The sequence below is a fragment of the Sceloporus occidentalis genome, unplaced genomic scaffold (genome assembly GCF_023333645.1).
Source record: "Sceloporus occidentalis isolate IW3139 unplaced genomic scaffold, rSceOcc1.0.p SCAF_4, whole genome shotgun sequence".
Classification (NCBI taxonomy): Eukaryota; Metazoa; Chordata; class Lepidosauria; order Squamata; family Phrynosomatidae; genus Sceloporus; species Sceloporus occidentalis.
Genome location: NW_028316984.1, coordinates 132,667,986 through 132,686,921, shown reverse-complemented (window position 1 = coordinate 132,686,921; position 18,936 = coordinate 132,667,986). Strand labels below are relative to the sequence as shown.

General features: G+C 44.2%; 1 protein-coding gene across 1 annotated transcript in view; it reads left to right on the top strand.

The window, feature by feature from the left end:
- LOC149314629 (carbohydrate sulfotransferase 1-like) overlaps window positions 1-9,159 on the top strand; it is a 37,094-nt gene extending 27,935 nt beyond the window's left edge. The window contains exon 2 of the mRNA XM_089521504.1: window positions 5,690-9,159. Coding sequence (XP_089377630.1) covers window positions 5,737-6,996 — 1,260 coding nt within the window. The 5' untranslated portion in view covers window positions 5,690-5,736 and the 3' untranslated portion in view covers window positions 6,997-9,159. The remainder of the gene's footprint in view (window positions 1-5,689) is intronic.
- The last annotated feature ends 9,777 nt before the right edge of the window (window positions 9,160-18,936 follow it).

Here is an 18,936-nt window from a genome sequence, read left to right as displayed (position 1 = left end):
CAAAAAGACTTATAGAACCATAGAGTTGTAAAAAAAATCAAACCAACCGCATTTTATGGAAGCACACAACAACAATAATAATAACAAAGCTTCAAGGGCCTCCTCTTCCGGCTGACTCCAAAAACCCTCCTCTGCCAAACACCGTTGTTGTTGTTGTTGTTGTTGTTGTGTGCCTTCAAGTCACTTCTGACTTGAACCTATCACAGGGTTTTCTTGGCAAGTTCCTTCAGAGTGGTTTTGCCATGGCCATTCTCCGAGGCTGAGAGAGTGTGACTTCCCCAAGGTCTCCCAATCGGTCTACATGGCTGAGCCATGGAAGACATTAAATCCTAAGCTGTTCAACATAGATGTTGAAGTCCCCCAGTTCAGTACGTCAGGGAGCAGGGACTCTAACATAATCACCAAACCCAACTCAGCCATCTGAGGATGGGAGACTGATAAGCAGTGGGGTGGTACACCAACAGAACTCCTATTCTGTCCTAGTCACCCATCTTCAAACACACACATTCAAATCCAGTAGACTGGGATGGGGCTTCTGGTAAAAGAGATGGATTCATGTTAGGCCAACTTCTCCTCCCTGCCCGCCAGACAACCTAGGTGGACACAGCTGGAAGAGATTTCTCTTTCCAAACTTCATCCAGCCAGGTCTGCATGCTCATCTAGGATCAGGTCCTGGAATCCCCTCCCCCATTTATCCTGGTATCAAGGAGAAACATTTTCAGCCCAGGGAGCCCATTGTCAAGGCTATCTAGGCTACCTGAAGTGGGGGATGGTCTGGGGGAAACCAATATCCTGTGGCTCTTCCCTTTCCCATGGTGATAGTAGTGTCACTCTACTCTGTATCTTCTTGTTCCTATCATTGTTGTAATGGTTACTCATTGAGCTGCTTCCCTTCCCATGTTCTCCAAATGACAGATTTTTCTGTTTTTTTCTGTGGGTTTTCTTGTGTTTTTATTTTTATTTTATAATTTTATTTTTTGCCAGCAGGGCACTTTGTTTTCAGCAAACATCAACGACAGCAAACTCTTCCCTCCCAAACAAGAAAACTGGTTTTCACCTTCACCACAGTCCGAAAGTGGTTCTTTCAAAGAAGCAATCCCACTGGCATTACTTCCTTTGATAGCTGGCCTGCCAATTCAAGCAGCCAGCTGGTATCCCCTTTGAAAAGAGTCAGGTGGCACTCCAGCTAATTAACCAACAGCTAATTAACCCCTGGATTAGTACCTGGGGCCTAGTTCGAAAGGTGGTGCAGGTTTATGAAGCTGGCATCTGGAACGACATGACTTTTTGAGAATTCCTATTAGGAACAAGGATGGAGTGGCCCTTGGCCCTATAGCTGTTTTAGACTACAACTCCCATAATCCCTTCCAATTGTCAATGCTGTCTGGCTTCTTGATTGCTGTCCTAGGCAACATACATAAAGGAGCAGAGGCTCCTCACTTGGAAACTGGAGAGCAAACAGAGTAAGGACCTGGAAAACACTTGACTTCATTTGACTACTGGGATCTCTTTCCAATCAGACTAAGCAGAAGGATACTCATGAAAGAGAAAAATGTGATGCCACCATTTCCCCCTAATTCCTACCTCAGTGATTACCATAGAGGGCCTGATTAAGCATAGCTAAAAATAGATCTTAGCTGATACAGAAGACAACTAAGTTCTGGGATTTCAAGGATTATATCAAGATTTTAATGCCATGTCTGCACAGAGGAAAAGAAACCTTCCTGTCTCATTCTCACACTAACCTGGTTTAGGTGACACATGGGGCCAAAAACAGTCAAAACAGAGGTCCAATCCATAGTCCAGGGAAATTCTCTGTAGTACAAAAAGACGTCATTTGCTTTGAGTCAGGTTGACTCACCTGAGGGTGAGGACTGTGCGCTAGTGTGGGAACAGCGGGAAAGAACATGGTCAGGCAGAAGTGGTCAGGAGGAGATGCCCTGGACCAAGTGAGCCACTGACCTCTTCCTGACTGGAAATTCCAACTTATTCCATAGCACTGTCACTTTCAAGTGTATGCAGTTTCTCTGGCACATACTGCATTTTAATAGGCCAGGATGAGGATCGGGAGTGTGCGGACATGCTGCTGGTGTAGGCCTATTGTGGGTGCTGGTGGTGTGAACAGCTCATCCACCCCACAGATCTGGAAGCCCCAACAGTAAGCCAGGAGGACATGGCCTAAGAGTTAGGTAGCATATTTACCTTACCTGCCACAACCACATGGTTTAGCTTTTTCTGGTCATGATTCACAAAAAGGCTGTCCATGCAGATTAGCACCTTAAATCTTCAAACCAATCCCCAGAGTGAAGATTTTCAGTCAGTGTTGGGTTGTGGATACAGGGAATATTTTAAGGGTTGGCACAAGTACTTAAAATGCTGAATAGCAGCTTGATAGTTCCTATTAAATGGGAACTATTTTCCATATGCTACCTGTATCTCCATAAAATATTAGTTATTTCCATGCTAGCTTTATGTTTTAAAGGCCCTCTTTCTGCCCTGACCCCTCATAGAAGGATAAAGAATAGCACAAGCTGAATATTAAGAAAGCTTTAGGCACCTATTTTCCCCCACAAACCCTAGGAAGTTTGAATCATGATAGGCAGTTTTTTCAGAGTTATAGTATCTCTCCTTCCATGTTTGCTAGATGGATAAGAAGTTGTATTTATCTGGGTTATGTGTCATCCTGGGATCATTCACCACTCAGAGACATTTATAGCTCATTCCTTGAGAGTTCCTGTTGTACCTTATCTGGGAGTCCTTTGATAGTTTGTGTCTGTGCCTGCCCACACCACCTTTGTTGTGTCCAGCTCCTCTGATAAGCATGTTCTCCAAATGTGTATTTCTAGAATATAGAAATACACAAGAAATGTGTATTTCTAATGTATTTCTATATTCTAGAATATACTTCTGCATTTGAGATAAATAGCTTGTACACAGCTAATGACTTCTCTTCCACAGAATCATCATATTTTAAAACAGTATTCAAGAAGCTCATAGTTTTGCCAGAGATTGTACGAGGGAAATGAGCCAAAATTATACAGTTTTTTTTTGTGGGTTTTTCGGGCTTTGTGGCCATGTTCTAGAAGAGTTGGTTTCTGACATTTTGCCAGCATCTGTGGCTGGCATCTTCAGAGAATGCTTGCCTGGAGAGTTGGGTATATATATTGTGTGACCTGGAAAGGCAGGAGTGATTTACATGTGTATTGTTCTGTTGCTGGTGGCAGGCCTCAGGGTGGGAGGGTCTGCAAAAGAGGATTAGTGTCTGCTAGATTCGACTTCACAGCCAAAATTATGTTTTCTTTTCTTTAGTGGAGTACACTGATGAATTGAAAGTTGCTCTGTACTCTTAAATTCCATCCATTGTTTCTGGTTTTCATAGCCATGATAAGGGGGGAAATCCCTGTGAAGTTGTCGGTGGAGTCAACTCAGTGCTTAAACACCAGATGAGATCAAATTGATTTTCAGTGACTACTGGGGAGGATTTCTACACCCAAAATAATTTCACTCATACTTCCCATTGCACTATGCAGGTGTAGCCAACACACAAAGAAGCACATAGTTGGAGTAGTGGAAGTGTTAGTATATCTTATTCTTAGTCCTCTGTGATAGGTTAGACCAGGGGTACACAACTTGTGGCCCAGGGGCCGCATGCAGCCCGCCAAAGGATTTCTGGAGGCCCGGGGCCAAATAATCAGGAGGAGGAGGATGTCCCGGTTCCCAGAGTCCTCCCTGATCACACAGGGCTTTGGAGGATGGGAGCAATGGACTCTTCCACCAGACTTCCCAGGAGAGCTTTTGCTGGGGGCAGGCTTACAGCTTCTCTAACCCCAGAGGGAATGAGGCCCAGAGGGAGGAGCTTTTTGTAGGGCAAGCGGTAGAGTAGAGCCGGGAGGGTAGAGAGAGAGCAGGGAGTGAGAGAGCAAAAGAGCGAGAGAGGGCAGGGGTTTAGCTCATTAAGATAAGGGGCCCAGGGTCTTCACTGGGGTGGGGATGGGAGTGGAGAAGGAGGAGGAGGCCACCACGCTTTTGGCGAGCAGCCTGGGATTCGGGATCCTCGTCCTTGCAAGGCTGCCCGCCTGGCAAAGCCCCTAGGCTGCTCAAAGGTGAGCGATTCAACAGAGGAGGTGGAGGGGGGAAAGAGACAAGGCAGCCCACCCACTGGGTTGTCCTCTGCCGTGTCATTCGAGTGGCCTGGTGTTTTTTACTGGGCAGGCAGCCTTGCCGCTCAAAGATGAATGACTTGGCAGAAGAGGACAATGCGGTGGGCAGGTTGTCTTGTCTCTTACCCCCATCCTCCCCCCTCCTCCTCCTCACAAGGCTGCCCGCCCAGCAATGGGGGAAAGAGACACCTGCCCAGCGAGTTGTCCTCCTCCTCTTTTGCCGAGTCAGCAAGGCTGCCCACCTGGCAAAACCCCCAGGCTGCTCAAAGGCGAATGACTTGACAGAGGAGGAGGAGGACAATGTGGTGCGTGGGCATCCTTATCTCTTTCCCCATCCCTCCTCCTCCTCCTCCTCCTCCTCCTCCTCCTCCTCCTCCTCCTCCTCTAGAAAGAAAGAAAGAAAGAAGGAAGGAAGGAAAGGAAAGAAAGAAGGGAGGAAAGAAAGAATCAAAGAAGTGAAGAAGTGAAGAAGGAAAGAAAGAAGGGGGAGGGTAAGAAGAGGAAAAGAAAGAAAAAAGAAAGAAAGGAGGGAGGGAGGAAGCAGGTAAATGAAGAAAGGAGGAAGGGAGGAAAGAGAAGAAGGAAATAAAGGAGGGAGGGAGGGAAAGGAAGAAAGGAGGAAGGGAGGGAAAAAAGAAGCAAAAAAATAAAGAAGGGAGGAAAGAAAGAAAGGAGGGAGGGATTAAGGAAGGAAGGAAAGAAAGAAAGGAGGGAGGGAGGGAGGGAGGGAGGGAGGGAGGGAGGGAGCAGGGAAAGAAAGAAAGGAAGGAGGGAGGGAAGGGATGACCAGACTTTCCCTCCTTTTCCTGGACATGTCTCCCATCTCAGCCTTCCTGTCCAGGAGGAGGGACTCCAAAATGTCCTCCATTTTGAGCATGGCTAAGAAGTATGGATTTACATTTATATGCTTCCAGCTTTTATTTGGTCATGTCCTCCATTTTTCTTGAATGTCCTACATGTCACCTAAATGTCCTAGATTTCCCTGTCCTAAACCTATTGGCGGCCCGAAGAACCTAGCAGACCTTAATTTCGGCCCCTACCTCCTTTTAAATTGGGCACCCCTGGATTAGGCTGAGAGTACATGGATGGTCTCCCACTGTGCTTTGTGGGTAAGGATTTAAACAGAGAGTGGTGTCTTGATGACATTCCAACTGCTGCACCACACTGGATTTCTGGCTTTGAGTGTTAACATTACTTGAAAAACGAATTTCTCCCTTTCCTGATCCATCTCTGACATTGCATATTTTCTTACTAGAAGACATTTTAAAATGCACAAGATTTATATATATAGCCTTTGTCTGTCTTGCATAATGTATTCTAAGGTTGCAGACTAATACTGTTATTCATATCCGGATGCACAGATTCATACAATTACTAACTTCTTGTGCTAAAGAGATGAATGGGTGAAAGTCAGTGCTCTAGGGGATGATTCCTGCCCTGTCTCAAATCACACACTACAATTCATTTATATTGGAGAATATGCATTCTGGAGTCTCATATTCAATAAGACTGATGTTTTTGTGTTACAGATACTAAAGCCACCTGTGAAGAAGAATCTTCATGAAGGTGATCAGCCATGCAATGTTCTTGGAAGGCTGTCCTCCTACTTGCTTTGGCCTCCATTGCTATCCAGTATACAGCCATCCGTACCTTCACAACCAAGTCCTTCCACAGTTGCCCTGTACCTAACCCAGTGAACTGCAGCCTGAATCAGGAAGTTGAATCAGGAGATAGACTATGTGATGAAAGCCCCACTTTTGCTTACAACCTTTCCAAGAAGACACATGTTCTGATCTTGGCCACTACCAGAAGTGGCTCATCTTTTGTTGGGCAGCTTTTTAATCAGCACTTTGATGTCTTCTATTTATTTGAGCCCCTCTACCATGTTCAGTACACCTTGATCCCAAAGTTGACACAGACCAAGGGTTCCACAGACCGACGGATCATGTTGGGGGCTGGCAGAGATTTGTTGAGGAGTCTGTATGACTGTGATCTCTACTTCTTGGAAAACTACATCAAACCCCAGCCAGTGAACCATACAACAGACAGGCTGTTCCGGAGGGGAGCCAGCAAAGCTCTATGCTCCCCACCAGTTTGTGAAACCTTGACACCCATTGATATTCCTCTGGAAGAAGGGGACTGTGTGAAAAAATGTGGCACTTTGAACCTGACATTGGCCACTGAGTCTTGCAAAGACCACGGGCATGTTGCTATCAAAACTGTGCGCGTGCCAGAGGTCAATGACCTTCGAGCCTTGGTGGATGACCCCAGGCTCAACCTGAAAATTATACAACTGGTGAGGGACCCTAGGGGTATTCTGGCTTCTAGGAGTGAGACATTCAGAGACACCTACAGACTTTGGCGGATCTGGGATGGCACAGGCAGGAAACCCTATAACCTGGATGTTACACAACTCACTACGGTTTGTGAGGACTTTTTGAACTCAGTTTCCACTGGACTAAGCCGGCCACCTTGGCTGAAGGGTAAATACATGCTGGTGAGATATGAAGACTTGGCCAGAAATCCCTTAAAAAAGACTGAAGAAATGTATGAATTCCTGGGTATTCCAGTGGATAGCAATGTGGAACGATGGATACAGAACAACACAAGAGGGGACAGATCTGCAGCCAAGCACAAGTATGGGACTGTCCGAAATTCGGCAGCAACTGCAGAGAAGTGGCGGTTCCGTCTCTCCTATGAGATTGTGGCATTCACACAGAATGCATGCCAGCAGGTGTTGGTACAGCTGGGTTACAAACTGGTGTCCTCTGAGAAGGAATTAAAGAACCTTTCTATTAGCCTTGTGGAAGACAGGGATTTCTTACCCTTCTGGTAACACAGACATTAGGAAGCTCGTATTCTTATGCTGAGGCGAGCCATTTGTAACTGTTGCCTTACTTTCCCCTTCCCTCTTAATTCTCTGAAATTTGCACTAATTCTTGAATGGGGGTCCCAAAAAATGAGTTAAGACCAAGAAGGTGCCCCCTTTCAGACCATGATATGGATAATAAGTCTCTTTAAGAGCAAGAGCTAAACAATAAACTGTGGTAGCAATGTTTACAAATTACACACACATAACAATGTATAAAAGGAAAAAAAGTAACCCTCAGGTTTTCCAAGCTGAAGGGCACCTGGTGGATTTTACTTTTGCACTGTTTACTTTTACAATGTAAGAGGTAACTATAAATATATATAAATATATATGTCTAATTTATGAATAGTGTTGTCACCTCCCACCTAATTCCTCCTGATTATGAGCAGGTTTTACTGTTAGCTGAATGTGGAATAATTTCCTTGTTTTTAATCTTGTTTTGATATGTCTGAGTCATGTCATCAGGCTGGTCGCTGATCCATGGTTTGTTTAGTAACACCTATGATATTTCTTTGTGCCAAAAAAAGGGAAAGAAAGTGGTTTTTGCTGAATAGCAACAACAAAACCTTAATGCTTTATCTCTGTGTTTTCTGCAAATAAAGAATTCAATCAGATCAATTGTTCCTGGAGGGTGAAATTCACCAGGCCAGGCTCAATGAATCATCAGACCATTAACTTCCACTCAGGACAGATGTGAACACTGTTAAGTCTTGTGGTGGGGCAGAATGGAGGGATGTGACTGCTTCAGTGTAGATCCAAGATGGATGTCAAAAGGAAGAACAATGGTGCAACGTGATAATGTGACTGTAAGTGACAACATGCAGAAGCAATGGCAATTCTAGGGTCTTTATGTATTTTAACTTAAAGTAGTTAATCCAATATAACAATTATTAGAAGGTCAGTAGTCTCTCAGCCTGCTCAGCAATGCCTGCCTTCTTAAATAAAACTCACCCTCCCCCCTTTTCTTGGCTGGAACCATCACGTACACTAGGGGAGGATTTTGTAACTCAGTGGGTGAGCATATATCTGCATGCATAATGGCCCAGGTTTAGTCTCAAGCATATCCAGTTAAAAGGTTCTGAGGTAGCAGGTTTAGCAAAAACCTCTGCTTGAAAATGTTGGGAGCGTTCTTGCCAGCCAAACAAGGCTGTGTTTGAACACAGGGAGTCAGGGATTGACTTGTGCAAAACAGATTCATATGTTTACTTGGTAACTGTCTCCCAACCCTGTTTACTTGGTCACTTTTAAAAGTGCAAATTCACCCCTGCATCCAACAATTGCCTTAATCTTTCCCAGTCTGAGTGTTTTGAGCATGCCTGCCAAAACCTTACAGACACATCTACACTGGAAATTTAAACCTAATTCTGACCCGCTTAGCTGTCTTAGATCATGAAGGCATCTGAGAATGGGCTTTGAAAATGATAACTAGTCCCTTGTGATGAATTGCCAACTCCCTCACAATGCAACTGCTAATGTAGGTTATTTGTGAGAAGTCATGATATTAACATTTTGAAACATCTTTTTACTTACATTATAGTTGTTAAGTGGTATTATTGCTCTGTATAGAATACTGGGTTTTACAATGTTATTTAGGTCTTTCTTAACAGACAGTTAAGTATTCTTATCATAAAAATCATAAGAAAAAGCTGTGCCAAAGAGTATAGGAACACCATGGAAGCCAAACAAAGGCTTACCTTCTTAGAACCCTGTTTCCTCAGAGTGGGTATACAGGCAGATACAGGACAGCCACAAGGAGGACATGAGGGCAATAACTCTGTCCTGCTATTGATATCCAGTGATTTATACAGGATCACAAAGTTCAGAGCCATCACTATTAGTTGTTACTGATAGCCTTTTGATTAACCTCCAAAAGTTTGTCTTGTTCCTTTTGGAATTAGATTAAAAGCTTATCTAGTTCAACACTGTCTTCACACAGTGGCCAGTCCGGCTGGCATCAGGAAGCTTACAACTAAGACGTGAGCACAAGACTATTTGCACTCCAACTGCTGCTGAGAGACAGACTGCCTCTAATACTAGAAGTTACAGTACAAGTAACCACTAAGGTTATTGCATTGACACTTGTACTTGCCATGCCTAATCACTCTTTATAGTCAAGATGGCAGCCATTACTACATCTTGTGGTTAGCAAAATCTTGGATTCTGTGCTATGTGAAGAATTACTTCTATCTGTCCAGAATGGTGTACGATTTAGTTCCAGTGGATTGCTCTAGTTTTTTGTTATTACAGTATGTGAGAAGGAGTAAAAATGCCTTCAACTTTCCTCACACCATTCAGAGTACACCTCTCTTATGTCTCACTTATTTGTCTTTTTTGAAGCAAAACAGTTCCAAATGTTCAAAGACATAGTTGTGTTAGTCTGGACCAGTATGCTAAGGAATTTTGTAGCACCTTGGAGACTAACTGAAAGAAGTCGGTAGCCTAATAATAATAATAATAAATAAAATATTTATTTCTAGCCCGCCTTTCCAATGATCAAGGCGGGTTACATACACATGCCAGTACAGCATACCAATACAATATAAAACATAATAAAAACAGCAAAAACTTTACATTAAAAATTGCAGTAGCAATTACAAATTACAAAATCTAGCTAGCTCGAAATACTACAACAAGAACAGTAAGAGAGGGGAGGGCTACATCGGGGAGAGCTAGGGAAAAGCCTGTTGAAACAGGTAAGTTTTTAACTCCTTCTTAAACTGGTCAAGAGAGGTGGCCGAGCGGAGCTCACCAGGAAGTGAGTTCCAGAGCTTTGGGGCCGAGATAGAGAAGGCCCTCTGTGTTGTCGTGGCATATTTTGAGTCTGGAACTCTCAAAAGTTGCTTCCGGGTCGATCTGAGAGTGCAGGGTGGATTATATGGAGAGAGGCGGTCCTCCAAGTACCCTGGGCCCAAGCCATTTAGGGCTTTATAGGTAATAACCAACACCTTGTATTGCGCCCGGAAGCGAATAGGCAGCCAGTGTAGATCTTTAAGTACTGTGTTATATGACTGGCCCTGGAAGCTCCAGTGACCAGTCTTGCTGCCATATTCTGAACCAGTTGCAGCTTCCGAGTTTGGTACAAGGGTTGCCCCATGTAGAGCGCATTACAGAAATCCAAACGAGAGGTTACCAGAGCATGTACCACTGTTTCAAGGTCCCCTACGCTTTCATAGACTACATGCATCTGATGAAGTAGATATAGGCCCAGTACAGACTGGTGCTTTGTGCTGGCCTGGGGCCAACATTAGGGCTCCGTAGGGCTGGATGTCCATACTCTCCCAGCTCTTCAACCATTGCTATCTTGCAATGGCCCCGTCCACACAGGGCGTAGCATTGTGATGCATGGACGTCTGCGCACCCAAACAGTTCTAGCCAGAAGAGTTGTCATGACGCGGCGTTGCTCTAGGTGGCTCCTTTTTAGGGAGTGCATCAGTGCCGTGTGGCTGGCGTGGCACCGTCGAAGGGCAAAAAAGGGCACATGGAGCCACCCGTCTGTATCCCCCCTTAGTCCATGAAAGTTTAGGCTGCCAACTTCTTTGGAGATTATCACATGCCACTTTTAAACCACAATTACAGCTGTAAAACAATTCCTTTGGTGATAATTATCACACAGTACCAGCTCTGATGTGTAGCTGTTGTTTTTTGTGGGTTTTTGGGGCTATGTGGCCATGTTCTAGAAAAGTTTGTTCCTGATTTTTCACCAGCATCTGTGGCTGGTATCTTCAGAGACTGTACCTGTTGTGTTTCCTAAGCAAGGTTAAGACTTCATTGATGGGGAAAACCCATCAGTAAGCTCCTAATCATACTGCTTCTATTAGTCCTCATGTGAAAACATGGCTGCAACAGCAGTTGTGAGATTGGCAATCATGGTATCACAGTCTCTTCTCCTGCCCCCTCCTCACTATTCCCAAACAACCTGGTTTCTTTTATTTATTTTTGTTTATTTCTTTTCTTTAATCACATTGTGTTAAAGAGTAAAAAATAAAATAACCTCCTCCGAAAGGCATACTGGATAGAGCATAGGACATAGAGGCAGGGTTAAGGAGGAGTGCAGAACACAATTTGTTCCATGCAGAAGGCTAGCTAGACAGTGTAGTTGTTCCTATTTCACTTTGGTAGAAACAGCCCTTGTGTAATTGACAAGATGCATGATAATGGCATGTTTCTGTTTTCTTTAGTGAGAATATCATGAGAACATGTGATAATGTCCATACTCTAAATTAATCTTGAAGGTTCTAAGAGATCTATTTGCATACAGTCGCAAATGTTGTAACGTTTTCCTCATAGTGTAGTTGTTCCTATTTCCCTTTGATTGTGCTTTCCTTCTCTACAATTTCATTTTGTTATATTAACCACTGTGCTTCTGTTCTTGTTCAAATGGAGCCCATAATTTTGTCTGTTCCCAACAGCTCCCAAAATATTCCTCAGTGCTTAACAAAACTAAATTCCTCTTCTCCAGATATCATTTAGCAATGTACTGAGTCATCTCAGTTTCAATGTCTAGCTAGCCTTCTGCATGGAACAAATACCATATCTCTTTTAACCACCTACTTGAAGGCACAACAACAATAAACCTTCCTCTGATTCTTGTTTTTTACATTTTGTGTCCCTATAACATGTGTTGTCCAGCTTTATACTTTCACTCTGAGCATATCAACAGCTGAACATTCTTTTGGCTTATCCAGTTGCATCATTGGCCACCGTGCTACTCACAATTGTTCTTTGATAAACATTTGATAAAACATTAGTGTAGCATATACTAATGTAGCACACCAGGGGGTTGACTTGAATAAAAAATAATCTGAAAGGCTCAGAACATCCTATTGTGCAGATTTACCAGCGATGGAGGCAGAGACATCCTTATGTGGATTGCTCTTTCCTCATTGCTCCAGTAGGCTGGAAATAGACTTCTAGGGAGTTACCAGCAGGGGGAGAAACTTGCTATATCCCCCAATCTAGTTCCTGCCTCTGCTCCATAGCGTATTCAACCTATTCTTTGCTTGTTCCTACATTACTATCTCTTTAACTCTTGAACTTTCCCTCCCCCTGAAAAAAATGCCTATCTATTTGTCCCTTCCTTCCACTTACCTCTCTCTTGGCAAATAGAGCAAGTCATTGGGATGGCAGAAAGAAGCTCCATGGAAGACAAGTCTCAGCATGTCAGAGGAAGACAACTCCCTCATGTCTGCCTCTGGGATTGGGAAGACCCAAGACCCATGTGGCTCTCAGCCCAAATGGAAGGTGGCCAGGGCAGAGGAGAGGGACTCTTCCTTCTCTCTTCCCCTCTTCCTCATGCAGCAATACCACAAAGGCAGAACCCGGAACTGATCTGGAAGTGCAGCAACCAATGATTCAGAGGAGGCACTGAGTAAACCATACAGCCCTCCCCACCATGCCAGACAGCCAAACAGGCTACACACAGACCTTTGCACCTGACTGGAGGCTTTCATAATCAGTGAGAGGGCTGGTATGAGTGTGTTAACAACTGCTTTCCAGCAGCAGGCCCTCCCATTGGCTGCTGGGAGTGCACCTCTGTCCCCCCCCCCCAGATAGGAGAGAAATGACAACTCCCCCTTCTGAGAGGGGGCTATTTTGCCCACACTTTCATAGGGATGGCATGTGGAGAGGGGAGCAAGAAACAAAATGGTGCCCGCAGCACTTGCAGCAGGGTGGGAGGCAGTGAGGAAAGTTGGCAGGCAGCCCACTAGCAAGGCTGGTGCAAGAAGTGGAAAAGCAATCAAGGGAAGGAAGGCAGAAGAGCTCTATTCATCTAATGAGGATGGGAAGGTGGAGGAGTCCACCTCCCCCATTCTTTCAGAAATGGGGGAAAGGCAGGAGGGGGATCCCAGACTGTGAACTTCTACTTCAGCCAGACTCTTTCAGAGTGAAGGCTTTGCCATAGTTTTACATAAAGCTATTAAAATGCTAGAATTTCCCAGTCCCTCGAACCAAGAAGTTTATCGCACGGGCCCTAAAATGGGACCGTTGCGTTCCAAAATGGGGGTGCACACGGGCATGCACAGAATGGGATGGGGCTAAGAACAGAGTTTACCTCACACTGGAACGCCGCCGCTGCCGCTGGGCATTCCAATCACGTCCTACATCTATTCCAGAGGGCACGATTTCTGAGAATGCTTTACAGGTCTCAGAAATCACGTCCTCTGGAATGCATGTAGGACACGATGGGAAGGCCCGGTGGCAGCAGCGGCGTTCCAGTGTGCAGTAAATGCTGTTCTTAGCCCCATCCCATTCCGTGCCACCCGTGTACGTCCCCATTTTGGAAAGCAACGGGCCCATTTTAGGGCCTGTGCGATAAACTTCCAAGACAAGACTGAGGACACCAGCATGCCAAATGGTAAATGTGACTCATTCACCAAACCAGGGGCCCATCCTTAGAGATTCCCTTCATGGCTGACTTTATGAAAGTATTCAAGAATCCCACAACAGGAGTGGTCTAAACCAGCTGCAGTAAGGTCACACCCCATGGCAGCCGAAAAGTTCTACAACCTCCCACAATGGGTGCCAGCAAGACTACACTTACTATTAGTGGATGCCCCTGTTTCAGCTTTAGCCTCACACTCTGTATATGCTAAGGACAATGAGGACACACTAAGGATATCCAAAGAAAAGAGAGCCTTAAAAAAATTATATGAGGCAACTTCCCTTTCTGTCAAAGCAGCAATGGTAATCTTATTTTTTCCAGAGCTGCCATTGGGCTAACTGCAGAGGTCTCTGGTGGAAATACAAAGTTAAGGCTGGGCATCAACTATTGCTTAAAGTAGCTGCCTTTTCAGCAGACACCAGCTTGGATGATATGCAATTTAGTGCCAGAGTGTAACCAGCCTCCATCCTAGGTAGAAGACAGATCTGGTTAAAAAATTGGCAGGGGGTATACCTCTTTCCCTCTTTGGAAGATGTCCTGATCTACCTTGTTCTTCACCAACTGCCTTATCACCTTCACTTCCAGCCAGTTTATGCTGTGGGATTCGTTCTGTGGGTTCCACTTTCCCTGAGCAAAATGGGAGTCAAATGCCACCCCCACATCCCCTTAAGCCGGTGTCCATTGTTATTTGCACTTTTGATCAGGTCTCACTCTTTCCTACAGGGTCATAAGGATGTCAACTTTGTTCCCTTGTTGTTACCTATACATGATTTTCTGGTAAATCATGGGAAGAGTCACTTCATCACTTATGATGAAAGTACCTTCATCACTTAGGAAGCTCAGACTTGATCTGTTCAAGGATGCATTTGTTAGCCTTTTTGGCTGTCCACAGTATCCTTAGCACTCTTCTCCAGCACCACATATCGGATGAACTGATTTTCTTCTTATCCACTACCTTTACTGTCCAGCTCTCACATCCATACATGGTGATAGGGAATACAATGGCTTGGACAATTCTAACTTTAATGTTCAACTGTATATCGTTACCCTTCAAGATCTTTTCTAGCTCTTTCATGGCTGTCCTTCCCATTCCTAGTCTTCTTCTGAATTATTGGCTGAAGTCTCCACTCTGATGTTTGATCCAAAGTATAGGAACTCATTTACTGTTTCAATTTCTTCATTGTCTAGGTTGAATATGTGTATGTCCTCCATGGTCATTATTTCTGTTTTCTTGTTCATTAAGCCTGCCTTTGTACGTTCTTCTTTGACCTTCTTTAATAATTGTTCCAGATCTGTGATGTTTTTTGCTAGTAGTATGGTGTCATCCACATATCTTAGATTGTTGATATTCCTTCCTCTTATCTTTACTCCTCCTCTTTCTGGTTCTAACCCAGCTCTTCGTATGATATTTTCTTCATATACGTCAAACAAGTAGGGTGATAGAATGCAGACTTGCCTGACTCCTTTGCCAATTGGAAACTGTTCTGCTCTAACAGTAGCGTCTTGCTCTAAAGACAGATTTCTCATCAGGACTATCAGAGGTACTGACATTACCATGTCCCTCAGAACCAATCATAATTTTTCACTATCTATACAGTAAAATTCTTTAGTCTATAGAGCACATGCTGCGCTCCCCCCACTTAGAATTCCTTTGTACACTCTAATAGCATAAAACAAAGACCTGTGCCATTATTACTTTGCTTGGCATTCACCACCTCCCTTTTGCCGTGCTATAAGAACAGAAAATATATTTCAGTAGTCAGGCTCTCATTGATCAGCTTACCTTTATGTGTATGTGGTATTATGGGAACAGGAGGCATCAAGGGTTGGAAAGGTTGAAATAGAACACCTTCTAACCAGGTTTAAAGTCAGATCTTCGATAAATTACTTTTTTTTAGTTACAGCTGGCAACTGGCTATGCTGGCTGAGAGATAATAGAAACTGTAGTTTCCTAAGCTCTTCTCAAATCCAAGGGGACTGGCATTTTAGTGGAACATTTGCCACTTCCCTATCTAGCTGTATGAAACAAAACTCAGGTAGGATAAGGACACTGCACTTGCTGTTCCTTCAGCCACAAAGCTCTGTTAGTCTCACAACTTGAATGGATTGGATAAACATCATTACATGAAATCCAGCCACATGGTGAAATTTGGATTCACCAAGATATTCTGTGGTACTCACCAAAGGCTTGCCAGTCCTTAAAGTGAAAGGAATGTGAGAAACTGGCTCTGAGCTATAATCCAAGAAGACAAGCACATTTAGGAGTTGACAAGTGCTAGGAGACAACTGGGTTTAATCAGGGCTTAACTGGTTGGGTGCAGCACGTTGAAGGTCTCCAAACTTCCCATAAAATAACACAGAAGATTGCCATAGGGTCACACCTCTGCCTTGAAAAACAATCATGGTCTTGTGAGAAATCTCATTACAGTGACAGCCGGTACTGAGCCTAGCCTGTGAGCAAATGCACCTGCAGGCAGAAGAACGTTAGGGCTTGGTGCTGGCTGCTCAAAGGGAAACCTAATTGAAGAGAAGGGAAACAGTACAGTTCTGTTAATTTTTCTTTAGTGGCCTTTAAAAGGGCAGGAACATCAATTGCTTCAGAGTGTGCCCATCCCAATGGGGATGCTCTGCAAGGTGCCCCCGCCTGCAGCCTGAAAGATGGAAACCCATTTTAAGTGGGAATGGCTGTGAAAGGTCAGCAGAAAAATGAGTTTGGTGGCCTCTCCTCCAGGCTTGCAGAAAAATGAGTGGAGCCTTATAAATCATGTCTGTTGTCAAGAGAAGGCAAGCATGCAAGAGAATGGAGAGGAAAGAATTTCTTGCAAAAGGCCTTGGTTGTGTTAAAGTTCCTGAATGCCCTACAAGCCCCATAGTGGCAACTTGGTAAAAACTGTATCAGTTGCCTGTTGGTCAGTGCAGCAATGGGAGCTCTCAGCACTGATGTTGAGTGGGGGGGGGGGGGGGGAGGAAGTTCCCTTTGCAATCTTGTACCTTTCTCAGGGATAATTTTTCACCTTTTCATTTTGTCCCAATCAAGTGTTGCAGTCAAGCAGACATACAAGCAGAAAAGCCCTTAAAACAGTTACGGTTGAGTAGTGAACATGTTGTAGCCTAGAAAACACTGGCCTAAAGCCAGCATAATGCTTTAAATTGACTCTGACTTCTGACCACCTTATCATAGTGGTTTCTTGGCAAGATTTCTTCAGAAGAGATTTGACTTTACTTTCTTCTTAGGCTGAAAGAATTTGAGTTGTCCCAGACGATCTGGTCAGGATTCGAACCCCAGTCTATTGGAGTCCTATTCCAGCCTTCATACCATTGCACTTAATGCTAGTGAAGCAAAAATTGCTATTAGCATAAACTGCACTAGATCATAGTTTTCTGCAAACAGTTGTGGAAGAGGTAATGCACCTGATTGCATCATCAGTTCATATCCCCATTTCACAAATGAAATCAGGGACAAGAAACATCAGAATGGGGCCAAGATGGCAAAGTTATTAATGCAATATAACAGACAAATTAGGTGAGGCTGCAGCAGTTTGCTTTTGCCTGAGCCTACACGGAAGAGCAAGACATGGGCTCCTCCTCTCATCTCCCTTGAGTTAATTGAGTACAAACAACTTTTCTACTTTAAATTCAGGTTGCAGTCATTGAAGTAGGGTGAAGACAAAGAGGAAGGATGACAGAGAATCTAGGACATTTTAGAAGCAGCTGGGGGGAAAATGAGATGACAGAATAGTCAGGAGTGCTCCTGCCAAATTGGGACAGTTGGAGGGTATGCCAGTTGTACAGCTTTGCCCAACTGCTTGCAGAATGAAAACTGTATTGGATGGCATGCTTGTGCTAATTCTGAAAATGTGCAGCTACTAATGCAATAATTACATAATTGAATATAGGCCATATGAAGCTATTTTATATTGTGTCAGATCCTTTTGTCCATTTAGCCCAGTGCTTTCTATACCACATATAAGGATTGTGTGGTCCTGCAGCTGTTGTTGAACCTTGGCTCCCAGCATCCTTCACCATTGGCTATCCTGATTGGGGCAGATAGGAACTGTAGTCACAACAGCCTTGCCAACCCTGTTGTAGACACTGACTGACAGGAGCTCTCTAGGATTTCAGACAGGTCATTTTACCCCTATAGCAGGGGTAGCAGGGATTAAATTTGGGATTCTGAGCAAAAAAAGCTTCTCCCGTAGAGTGGAGCCAATAATCAATGCATCCTCATTAGGTGTACTACATCCAGCAAAGGACTGATTTTTGTTGCTGTTGTGAGCTTTCAAGTTGTTTCCAACTTATGGTGACTGTAAGGTGAACCACCATGATCAAAATTCTGGCTGACTTGTAAAGTCGAATGCTTTCATGGCCGGCATCCATAGTTTTTGTGGGTTTTTTGGGCTATGTGGCCATGTTCCAGAAAAGTTTCTTCCTGATGTTTTGCCAGCATCTGTGGCTGGCATCTTCAGAGAGTGCTTTGCCTGGAAAAAGTTGGGTGTATATCTACTGTGTGAGCCTGGGAATGCAGGAGTGATTTGCATGTGTATTGTTCTGTGGTGATGGCTGGCCTCAGGCTGGGAGGCTAATGCAAAAGAGGATTAATGTCTGTTAATTGGTGATCATTATCTTCTGGGAAAGCCCCTGACTCTGAATGGTTTCCCATTTGTATTTGCTGAGTCCTTATTTTGCTATTCCTCAGGACTGGCTACCAGTCTGCTAGCCTTTGGCCTCCTCCTTCTTTCTCCTCCTCTGTCCCCCCATCCCTGTCTTCGATCAGCCTTCCTCCGCTTGCCTTTGGCCCCCTTATCCTCTTCCTCCTCTTCCTCCTCCACCTCCGCCTCCACTGTCATGACTGCCAGGGTCGAATCTCTCCATGGCATTACATGTGAGTGTGTACGGAAATTCGGGGTAAAATGCCATGGAGAGATTTGATTGCGGCAAATCAAATGCCACGGAGAGATTGGATCATGACAAACCCATGAAATAATGTAGGTTATTTCATTAGTGTGAATGGGCCCCTGGTTTAGCAGAGACAGGCCTGATTAATCCTCTGTCATCCAACTTTTTAGTTGCTTTTAAAATGTCCTAGTTTATTTCTCCTCCTCCCACTTTCCTCTCTTTGGCCTCAGCTTACTTCGGTTGTTTCAAGTTCAAAGTGCAAAAGTAGTTTGCACTCATTTAACCCAACGGGGGAAAGGAAAAGAGGGAAAGCAGAATCTTGCCCTTCCCAGGAAGCTCAGGCAAAATCGAATGCTGCAGCCTCACTGTGTGCTTCCTTATTAATAACTTTTACCATCTCTTGACCACACTCTGATTTTAGTTGGTCACATGTGTCCTGGTATTCATCTTTGAAACACTGGAAGGTATGCTCACATACTCAGCCCATGCAGTGTATTAAAAAAGATACAATTTCCAATGATATTCAAAACTGCTGGATGTCCAGGAGGGTCAACAGAATCGCTCCTTCTTACTCTCAACAAAACCCATTCTGCAGGGTGAACTAGGGGGTTTCTGTCCCAAATGGA